Genomic DNA, 11164 nt, shown 5'->3' on the forward strand with positions numbered 1-11164 from the left:
CTGATTGGCTGAGATTTTGACACCTATCGGAAATGTATTTTCTGTTTATTAAAGAGCTGGAGAGACGGGGAGACTCCTGTTACTGAACAAACACTCTAGAGCAATGATTACTATCAGAATATAGTGCTTTAACCTTTTAACAAAATACTTTTTGTTTTAACCAAAAAATATCACTTACCCTACCTTTAACTACCTGTAGCATTCATTTAATCAATCAATCAATGCCTCACTCATTCAAGTCGGTGGCCTTTATTTGCGGTGAAATATCAACCTTGTTCCGAATAGCAAGTGTGTGGCTTTATTGCCGCATGATATTTGCGTTCTGTGTAGATGTACTGTACTTATGACATAAAAAGAATCGGTGTGAAAAAGGATATTTTCAGGCGAATTAATCAAACACAAAATTTCGCCCAGTGACCTTATACAGGGCAGGAGGAACCGAGGAACCATGCCGTTCTCAAGCGGCCACTCTACTCTACCTCCTGAGCCACTGCTGTTTGAGAGCTAGTTTCCATATACATTATTAATATTGACTTTGTGGTGAAAGACGCATCCATCGATAGCTGTTAGGAGACGTGATAGATGGAGGACGGCCTGACCTCACAGTATGTGGCTTGTTGACTCTCAACCTACAGCAAGGGTTCCCAAAACAAAATAATCATAATAATTATCATTTGAACATGGGACCCCCCACCCTGACAAGCACTTGGAATTGTAAGCAATATTGAGAAAATAGATGATCTACAAGCTCACAACGCCTCGCAGTGCGAGTTGCTGTGAGCTTGTAGATCGGCTATTTTCCACCATGTTTGCCTCTTTATTGTGTAGTATTTGACAATTTGGTATTAAAAAGGTCTTAAAAGTCCTTAAAGGAGAATTCCGGACAAATTAAGTGTTATCTTTGATGTCTCGTTACTCACCTACCGATGTGAAAAGTAGCGTTCTTTTTTTTCATATATTCCCCTGTCGTCATTTTTTAAACCCCCTCCGTTGTCATAATGGGAGCGCGTGGCTAAGGGAAATTCGTCTATTATAACCGACGCAAAGTTGTTTTTTTCACTACTAGTATTCATAGTAGAGTCTCATGATAGTCAAACATGCGTTGAAACTATCTGCGAGGCTGCCGTCAATGGCGAACGATTTAACACTGGTTGCTTGTTTCCAGATTCTGGCAACACGAGTTGCCAGGTTGCATAGGCTACTTTTCACATCGGTAGGTGAGTAACGAGACATCAAAGATAACACTTAATTTGTCCGGAATTCTCCTTTAAATTGTAACTTTAGAAATGTGCAGATACCCTGTATACACATATACATAATGTATGTTGGTTTGTTTACAGTTGAGTAAGAAAACAATGCTGCACATTAAGCTAATCATCTGGGGACCCCCCCCCCCCCAAATAATTTGGGGGCCCCCCAGTTTTGGAACCACTGGCCTACAGTACCTGGACAGTAACCAAGTACATGTATTTGAGTACTGTACTTTACTTGAGTCGTTTTTCACTATTTTTGTATATTTTTTACAATGTAAAATCAATGCATTGATATTAAAAAGAAACTTTTGAATACTTTAAGTATTTTTAAAAGCATGTACTGTACTGGACAAAGCAACCTTCACTTGTATTTGAGGAAATATTTGACCAGGAGTATCCAAGTACTGGGTTTGAGTACTACGTTGCTTATACTGTAGGACTGGGCCAGTCAATGAAAGAGACTTCCATCAGAGGAAGGGAAAGTTAATGTGAATAAGAGAGGAGTGCTTCCTGCCTTTAACAGCCTTTTAAAGGCTAATAGCGTGATTTACTTTCAACACAGTCAATCATGGCCGCAGCTAGCTATGAGGACACTGAGGTCGCGACCTTATTATCTCACATTCAAACAAGACGCAGAATCTCTGACTTCATGTGGATGATGTCATATTGATGATATCAATCGTAACCCATTAAAACTGGGAACGCATCTTGTGTAACCACTTTAACCATTATTTTATACTTTGGGCTATTCAAAAATACCAGATATACAATGAGCTTGGAGCTCTGCTATTTTTGTAAAATCGTGAACATTTGTGCAAATCTTTGAATATATAAATATTTTAAAGCGATTTTTTTTTACTCAAATCTTTGATTCTGGGGGTCTCTGGAACAACATATTTTGAGATGGGGGTCCCAGCCAAATACGTATAATTTTGGGGGTCCTTGACATGAAACAGTTTGAGAGACACTGATTATAGCAACATAAGGTTTTTTTTCAAACTGTTAGGATTTAGAAGACATTTGTAGAATCCCCCAGCAGCAAAGATCTGAGTTACAAATGTTCGCTTTAAAAAAGATATTATATTATATTCAAAATAGCATATCTACAAGCTCATAGCCGCGCAATGAGCTTGTAGATCTGCTATTTTTGAACAGCCAAAGTAATGGTTAAAGTGGTTAACATCTAAAATGACAGATAATTTCCCGGTCTTAATGGGTTAACCAAATACGGATGGTGGACTTGCGCCTATGAATGCACAAAATGTTGAGCAATGTTAAAAAACACACAAAGAAACGTTCACAATATGAAAAATATTCAGGGATTTACATCCTTGGCCTACTGGCAATGTACACAATATTTTGGTCTATATATAATATGATCGGTCCAGTGGTTTGCGAGACCCTCTGATAGGCGGCACGACCCTTACTGTATAGGAGCTATGCCATAAAAATACAAATGGGACCTATGTAACTGTATAAATAATCAGAAGTTGAAAACGTCTCCTTCAAAAGCCTGTCGCTCAGGTGTGTGTGTGTGCGTGTGCGTGCGTGTGTGTTGTGTTCATGTATACTCCTTCACTGACTGTCATGAAACTGACAGCTATCAAGCATGGAGCAGGCAGCATACAGCGTGTGGTCTAGTGTCATCTGTCAACTCTCACCACAAGAGCTCCATCAAGCCAGTAAATAATCTGCGAAACCCGCTCCATGGCAGATGATTATAAGTGACAAATGTTGTACATTTTATGATTAATAAGAATTGTTCTAGAAAAAAGTATGGTGTTGATCCTACGAGGGATATGTTGATATTTACAGGAATATGTTTCATATTACATAAAAAGGCAGAATGTTGGCTATGCAAACTGAAGCCAAATGAGTATTAGGCTATTTGTTTTTCTACTAGCTTAAAGCCAACATCAGCCAGTTAACCAGAGCCAAACCCCTGTAACACTGCTTGTAGTTGAATATGTTCAAACTGCAGACATCTGTCATTGTTTATGATGATTTTATATTGATCTCACGGCACACTATAATGTCAACTACAGTGTGCCGTTCAATGGGCAGTGTGCAGCATAGGCGATTTTAGCCTCAGTCAGGAGGGGGGGGCAAGATTTAAGGCCCGTTCATAGTCCCTAGATGGGTCTAAAACGTGCGTCAGGGGGTGAGGGATTCCGTCCGTTCTTTACGGAGGCATGCATAGTCGCTCACGTTATTTAGGGGTTATTTTATTTATTTTAAAGTGTACAGGCGTAATACACCTATCATCCACTAGATGGCCACTAGTATGTACCGCCGTATCCATAATGTTGCCATGTCTACTTATTATAAGCGACTTTGGGCTTATTTTTCTGTAAAGTTGCTTGTAAACAAACAAGCAATTTTGTATTGGTGGTTGCGGTTTTATTTGGGCTTGTTTCTAAAGTGTAGTTGCTTATTTGGGCCAATTATTATTTAAACCAGTGATTCTCAAACATATATTGTAGATCTGCTATATCCTAGTCGATTCTTTTGGGCTTGTTTTCATAGACCTGGTTGCTTATTTCTCTCACAAAACCTGGCAACACAGTCAGCTGCTGGCATCAGCGCAGCTAACAACCTGAAGCTACCATTGTAGCATCTAGCCAAAACAACGCAATAAAAGACACAAACTAGTCCACAAACTAGACAAAAACAATGGTTGTCTACAAAACGTGAGTTTCGACCCCTACTGCACTGTGCTATATATGCTATATATTGTCACAGACCGTGGATCGACGGGTCTATACCATAGAGTTGGTCTATACTTAAGTACATTTACTCAAGTACTTCCACCAACCAACGTGGGTCTTTTTTTTGGAGAAAGAGGGCCCGAGGAAAACTTTTTTTCCTTATACTGCCAACGGGTTCCACTGGTACTACAGCCAACGTACAAACGAACGTACGTCGGCCTGACGGTGAATGTTGACTGCACGGACGGAAATCCTGGAGCCGTAAGTGACGGAGGGGGAGACAAAAACGACGACGCAAGGAGCGCTGGCGCTAGTTACGTATCCTTACGTCCGACTATGAATGATACTTTAGTCAGCGGAGGGAATAAAAACACCATCTGTGAGAAAGTGCACAGTATGGTACTGTATGGTTAACTAACTTGGTACATCATGGAAATAATACCAGTCAGATAATCCTTTATACCAGAGAGTTGCATAATAAAGGAACTGAGTCGATCATAGGCTACAGGTCATGTATCAGTTGTATCTGTAAATAGCAGGTGGCCTTACAGATCAACAAATTATAACACTATAAATCTACGGTCACCAGTATGGCTAATACAGTGCAAATACATCATCCTATAAACATATGAACACTGAATAAAAATGGTACTCCATCTGCAAAGTAGCCTACTTAAGCCAATAAAACAATTAAACAAGCAGAGAGTTGCAAAGTAAGCAAAACAAACAATAAATAACTAATAATGTAACCATGTAATTCCATGTACAGTAAGTGTCACAGCTTGCTTACGTGTTATATCCTTCACGTACTGTACATGTCATGGTGATAGATAGACAATCCACTCCTTATTATTGTCATTAGATCGATTTTCAGAGGAAAAATATATATACTCGTTAAGGGCAGAGCAGAGATCAAAGAGAGAGCTCCATCCATGACGTCACCTTATTAAAGCCTTGTTATAAGTACAAGCAGGCTTCCATTTCATACACCATCTTTTTACAGATGCCACTTGTATGCAAATGACAAATCTGTATGAGAACTCAATAAATAGCTAGATTAATCAATTAATCAATCAAAACAAATAATCCAAAAAATATATATATTTTGTATTTTCTAATGAATCAATAGATCAGAACTGGGCTGGCCAATCAGGGGGGGGCAAATGCCCCTGCCCCCCTATAAAATCGCCACTGGTGTGCAGTTTGTTAACAGTCTGTGTACTGCATGTTATCTGTAATGTATGAATGTAATGTATGTATGTACTGTACAGTACTGATGAAATTGTATTTTTAACAGCAAAATACTTGCATAATTAATATGCCCATAACAAATTTCTCCTCAGGACAAAGTCTGTCCTATCCTAATCTCTCAAGAACAGATTCTGCTCTGCGTTAGAATCTGTCGTGAAGGTTCGTCAAAACGTGTGCGCAACAGTGGGCGTGGGCGTGCCTTCAGATCAGGAAGCAGGCCGCGCTTTACCCAATCAAATGTAGTGGGCGGGATTTACGTGTCCGCTGATCCTTCCCTACTCGAAACAAGCCGAAACTAATTTAACAATAGCGTCCGCGGAGCAGACAAAACCACGGAAAGATATTCACATTTTAACTTGCTCTTTCATCATAGAAACAAGTGGGCTTATAACCAAAACGATCCATGTTCTCTGGGAGAAGTGGTGTTAGTGTTCCGTGTAGAAATATTGTTAGTGGGAATGAAAACATAGTCGCACCACCCGGAAGTGCAGCGTGAAGGCAGACTCAAACCCCGGTTTCCTTTGCGCATGTGTGCTGCGCTTTCATTGTCCCAGAGCCAACATTAGATAGCACAAACAGCAGAGGGCGCTGTTTTTCATTCTCATTTGGCTTTGGGTTCCCAGATTGGTCCTATCCTAACCACTGTAAACAATGATTGCTTTCATGTCCATTCACAATGCCTGCATGGTGATGTGCAAATGTGTTAGTTGTTTATGTTATGTCATAGTTGTTTTAATAAGCGTATGTAACCTGCATGTACACACATGCCATGTCACAACCCATTCTACATTACATGTTCATTTAATTTAAAAGAGGCATGGCATTGTAGTCTCAATTCTTAAAGCTAGCTTGGTATTTTAATGCACCCTTATTTGTAAAGTTTAAATATATAGGGCTGATGTTTTGTGTATGTTTTGTAATAATAATTAAAATCTACAAAGTAACTAGTAACTACTAAAGTACTTGAGTACAAAAGAGTAAAAATATGTTTTGTTTCCTCAACATTGTAGCAGCAATAACAGCAATAAGAAAGAGAAAATGAAGAATAAACAGTAGTAGGTAGAATCAATGTTTCGTACAAGCCTGTCATATCTATTGACTACAGTTGTCTTTGCTGTGGGGGCCTATGATTCCTCTGTGTCTAAGTAATTATACTTTATGTGTTATGGGGTTTGTAGTGTATATTGGTATATTTTCTCGCTTTTGGTGTTCTGCAAACTGCCTTTTCATAGTCTTTATATTGTCCAGAAATGCAGTAAATAAGCTTCAAATTATAAACAAGTTTTTATAAATTGAATCCCCTCAGACCTCACTAACTTCAACACACTGAGCTACGGCCTTGATAGCAGCAATGATTATATTGATTCAGGAATGAATTATGACAATAATATATGCCTACAAGACCGCGGGGGCTAAATCTTATGCTGTACAGTGTAAACAACACTGACTCATAATTACTTTGTTAGTAATGACTCAGGATTATAATGACAGTTGATGCTTTAATGAGGAATCGAGTGAGTATATTTGAGGGCGCTCCAATTGGTCCACCACCCTGTTAGAAATTAACAAATCACCTACTGCAGGGATTCAAAGTAGAATCACCAATGATAAACATGATATACACACCCCTACCAGCAACACATTTCACACCGCCTCAGTTACTGTTAAAAACATCCATCAGAACAAAATGTTTTGTTACGGCTTGTTAAGGCTTTAGCAAAAAGCCTTGTAAAAAAAAGCAGACAAGACAGAGCCTTTTACATTTGTCAAAGAGACAGACACAGAAGCCATTCAAAGAAGTCTGTTCAAACACTGCGTTACACGTTCCTCATATTATAATCTTTTTCAGCCAAACTATAGAACAAACATTACATTTAACTACAGTACAGTACAATGTTGTTGTTTTGTTTTTTATGGCACGACTCTGAATGATGCTAGCTGTCTATAAGAGGCCGTGTGTGTGTGTGTGTGTGTGTGTGTGTGTGTGTGTGTGTGTGTGTGTGTGTGTGTGTGTGTGTGTGTGTGTGTGTGTGTGTGTGTGTGTGTGTGTGTCTCGTAAACCACTGGACTGATCAGCGCCAGATTTTAAAAGGTTTAGAATCACTGGCCTACAACACAATGATTCCGTATTTGGTCAAGACTGAGACAAATATTGTGCTTTTGACTCCACTACATTTCTACTTCAATTATGGTGAAAACAGCAGATCTACAAGCTCACAACACACTTTTTTTTACCTTGAATTTGAAGAAGGCCAGTGGCCCATTATGTTCTCTATTCACTTATAACAATTATAATGTCACAGCAATGTGATCTGCCATACATACACCGACAGTGGAAAACAAATCCCTGCTTCACAGCCTCCACCAGGGGCAGTAGTGAGTCAAAAGCAATTCTCCACCAACCACCACATAACCTAAAGATATTAAACTAGTATTAAATATTTAAAAGGTGGTTAATCCCACAGGAAATATATTTTGGGGGGGTTTAAGAAAGACAACTTTCTTTTCTAAATGACCAGATTTCCCACTAACTGCCCCCCTGCACAAGCAGGTTTCCCACAAGAAACATACCCGGAATTGACAGAAAATACCAGATTTACAAACGCACAACGCATCGCAATGCGTCGCGATCAGCTATTTCCAACGGCCGCCGCTAGCGCGCAATGAGGCATGAGTCACCCTCAAACCCTGTGACCCCGTGAGGCTTACCAGACAGTTGACATCCATGCCGGCGTCCAGTAGCGTCTCGACGGTTGCGTGGTGTCCGTTGCGCGCGGCCAGGTGCAGGGGTGTGTGTCGCCGGGTGTGGCTGGTCATGAGGTTGGGGTGAGCGCTCACGAGCATGCGGACCACCTGGGGAAAACGGAGAGGAAATGTGTGTGTGTTTGATTATTCTAAACATTCACTGCTGGCAGCTGGCCCACACCATATCATTTTCGTCCATAGGGATTGACTCTAATTATTAGTACTGCTATTATTATGAGAGAGAGAGGGGGGAGGCTATGCAGTATGTATTATTCATTCAAATTCATACTCATACTGAATGCAACAGTTTTTATTGGTATTCTTGTGAGGGTGTGCATTCATATGTACTGTACATGCATTTGTGTATACGCACACCTGTACACGTAGAACTCTTGTATTTCTTCACATTTTCCACGGGAACCATCGAAAAACACAACAAAAATTGTAATCTTATTCTTCTCTATGTGTTTTCATATGCGTTAGCATGTGTGCTTGCATGTTTTATTTATTCATTTCACCTTTATTTATACAGGTGAGTCCCATTGAGATACAACATCTCTCTCTTACGAGGGAGCCCTGTTCAAATGTACACCTCTCCATGTGTTACCTTATGTATGTATGTTGGCACACTGGTTCTCAATGGGCTGTGAGGATATTGCAAGAGTGGCCACAAATAATGGGCGAAAACCAAAGATTTTAACGATAACGTAAAATAAATATTTAATAACAAATGTAAAAAACTAAATGCCATTGGAGTTTTTTCAAACCTTGAAAAAGGTGTTTTCGTTGTAATACCAATAAATAGAAACGTAAAAGTATACTATGTCAGTTTATATAATCGATTGATTGATCATAACATGCTCTGAAAATGCATGCGGCCGAACCCATCTGACCACTATCAGCTGCCATGCTAAGTGGTCAGATGGGTGGGCCGCGAACGCTTTTGAGATTTTCAAGTGGGCCTTGATACAGATAAGGCCTACACCTCTCCATGTTTTTCTATGTGTGTTAGCATGTGTGTTAGCATGCATGACTCAGCATATGTGTTGAGTGTCTCCGCTGACCTGCAGGCGTCCGTAAAGTGCAGCCAGGTCCAGTGGCGTCTCCTGTCGGCTGTTCCTCATGGTGGGGTCGGTCAGCTCCTGCAGCAACACCGACACCACGTCTGAGTGACCGTACTGGGCCGCACAGTGGAGCGCCGTCTCCCTCTCATGGTTCTGTGGGGTAGGTAGGTGGGAAACAAACCATTACTCATCCAATAGTCCATTAAACACGTAAACCCCATGTAGTCTTGTAGAACTGGACTTGAGTTACACCTGACCACTTTTTCCGTCTACGCTCTACACCAAATCTCTTTGCCAAAAATAGCCGATCTATAAGCTCACAATGCGTCGCATTGCGAGCTTGTAGATCTGCTATTATAGGCTAATGTTCCCCCCAGAATATGGACGCTAGGGTTGAAGTGGTTAACTGATCGACAGAAAATTTATCAACACAACTTCAGTAACAAATAATCGGTTTATCGTTTTTTTTCCAAAAAATTATAATTCTTGTCTTGTAATGAAATGAAAAGTTACGATTTTGACTACTTTGTAAATGTATTAAGAAATGTCCATGTCTGTTTGAGGTAAAAGCAGGTGAGGTCAAAAGAAAAAAGAAAGGTAAGCTTTGTGCGTACAGTATCAAATTCTACCGTATATCCGAAGCAGAGGAGACATGAAGACTCATGTAACACTTTGGTCTTGGTTCATACATCATGATGGCAGATCGTTTACATTCCATAACCGTGTCCACATTTGTGGGATCTTGTCAGGGGAAATCTATTGCTTCCTGTCTGTGTAGCGAACATGGCCAAGGGGTTTCCCCTCGATTTCCGACGCTCCCTGGTTCTTTCCCTCCGCTCTCATTTGTGTGTCCATTGATCCAGAAGGGTCATCAATATGTCCATACACGGACAAATGTGCCCGTGGCAAGACTTGTCCTTGTTCGTGGCAAAGCTTAGATTTTGTTTTTACATTATAATGTTCTTATTTTGATCATGAGACCCAATTACTGAATGTCAGTCTCCAGGTTTTCTTCAGAATTTGTATCACACTGATTTACTATGACACTATGGCACATTAGAAGTCCACTGGTACAGTAGTTCTCAAACTTTTTATTTTCAAGGACCCCCATAACTCTGAGTTACAGACCTGTAATGGTCCATTTGGACCACCTTCAAGGAACCCTCAACCCACTTTGAGGACCACGGCACTAGCAGTATACATTTAGGGCTAGCTCTGTTTCTCGTAATATTTGTTTGTTTATGTCCATGGCAAAAAAAAAAATCGACAAAAATGTCCACCACAAGCCAGCATGGCAGCTCACAGACAGTCACAGAACGGTGAAGGAACATAATGCATGAAGCTATACGATCCGCATCACGTAAATATGAAAGGTTATTGTCTTATCTGCAGAAGCTGAAAAACTTAAAAAAAATGCTGTTAAACATTAAATGTTTAACAAAAATAATAAATCAGTGAGTAAAATGATTTAAGGTGAGTTCACCTTACAACCCTGTTCATAACCTAGTCTCCAAGGCCATGTGAGTGAGAATGCCCCAACAGCTATCTACCACCCCCTGCTGTTCCTCTGTGGTCAGTCACACACGCTCGCTCGCACGCACGCACGCACACACCTCAGCCTGACCCACAAGAGGCGGCTTATGGAATGGTCTTCCATTTATATACTCAAAGCACTCATTGTATGCTGCGCACGCACACGCACACACACACACACACACACACACACACACACACACACACACACACTAGTGCTGCACGATTAATCGAAAAAAGATCGTGATCTCGATTCAGACACCTATGCGATCTCGATTTTGAATTATGACGATTGTTTTAAAAAAAAAAAAAAAAAAAAAAAAATTATATTTACAAGAGAATTGTGTGAGAATCGTGATCTCAATTCTTATGGAGGAAAATCGTGATTCACATTTGAGCAAGAATCGTGCAGCACACACACACACACACACAGTCTGCTCATCAGAAGCAGTTAAGGGATCAGTGCCTTGCTCAAGGACACCAGGAGGACCTGGTGTAACAGCCCAAAACAGCCAAACTATACACAGGTTTAAAGTGGGCTAGTCCAGTTTATACCTCGGGGTATGACAGGCTAGCCCACTTTAACCCCGGGTATAGTTTGGCCAGGGGT

General features: G+C 40.4%; 1 protein-coding gene across 2 annotated transcripts in view; it reads right to left on the reverse strand.

Moving 5' to 3' along the window:
* anks1b (ankyrin repeat and sterile alpha motif domain containing 1B) overlaps window positions 1–11164 on the reverse strand; it is a gene marked incomplete at its 5' end in the record, with an annotated part of 338563 nt that overhangs the window by 211597 nt on the left and 115802 nt on the right. For both annotated transcript variants that reach the window (XM_080421028.1, XM_080421027.1), the window contains 2 exons: window positions 7922–8065; window positions 9022–9174. In XM_080421028.1, the coding sequence (XP_080277154.1) occupies window positions 7922–8065; window positions 9022–9174 (297 nt within the window). The remainder of the gene's footprint in view (window positions 1–7921; window positions 8066–9021; window positions 9175–11164) is intronic.

This window comes from Gymnoscopelus braueri, assembly GCF_963280865.1.
Source record: "Gymnoscopelus braueri genome assembly, chromosome: 23".
NCBI classification, from domain to species: domain Eukaryota; kingdom Metazoa; phylum Chordata; class Actinopteri; order Myctophiformes; family Myctophidae; genus Gymnoscopelus; species Gymnoscopelus braueri.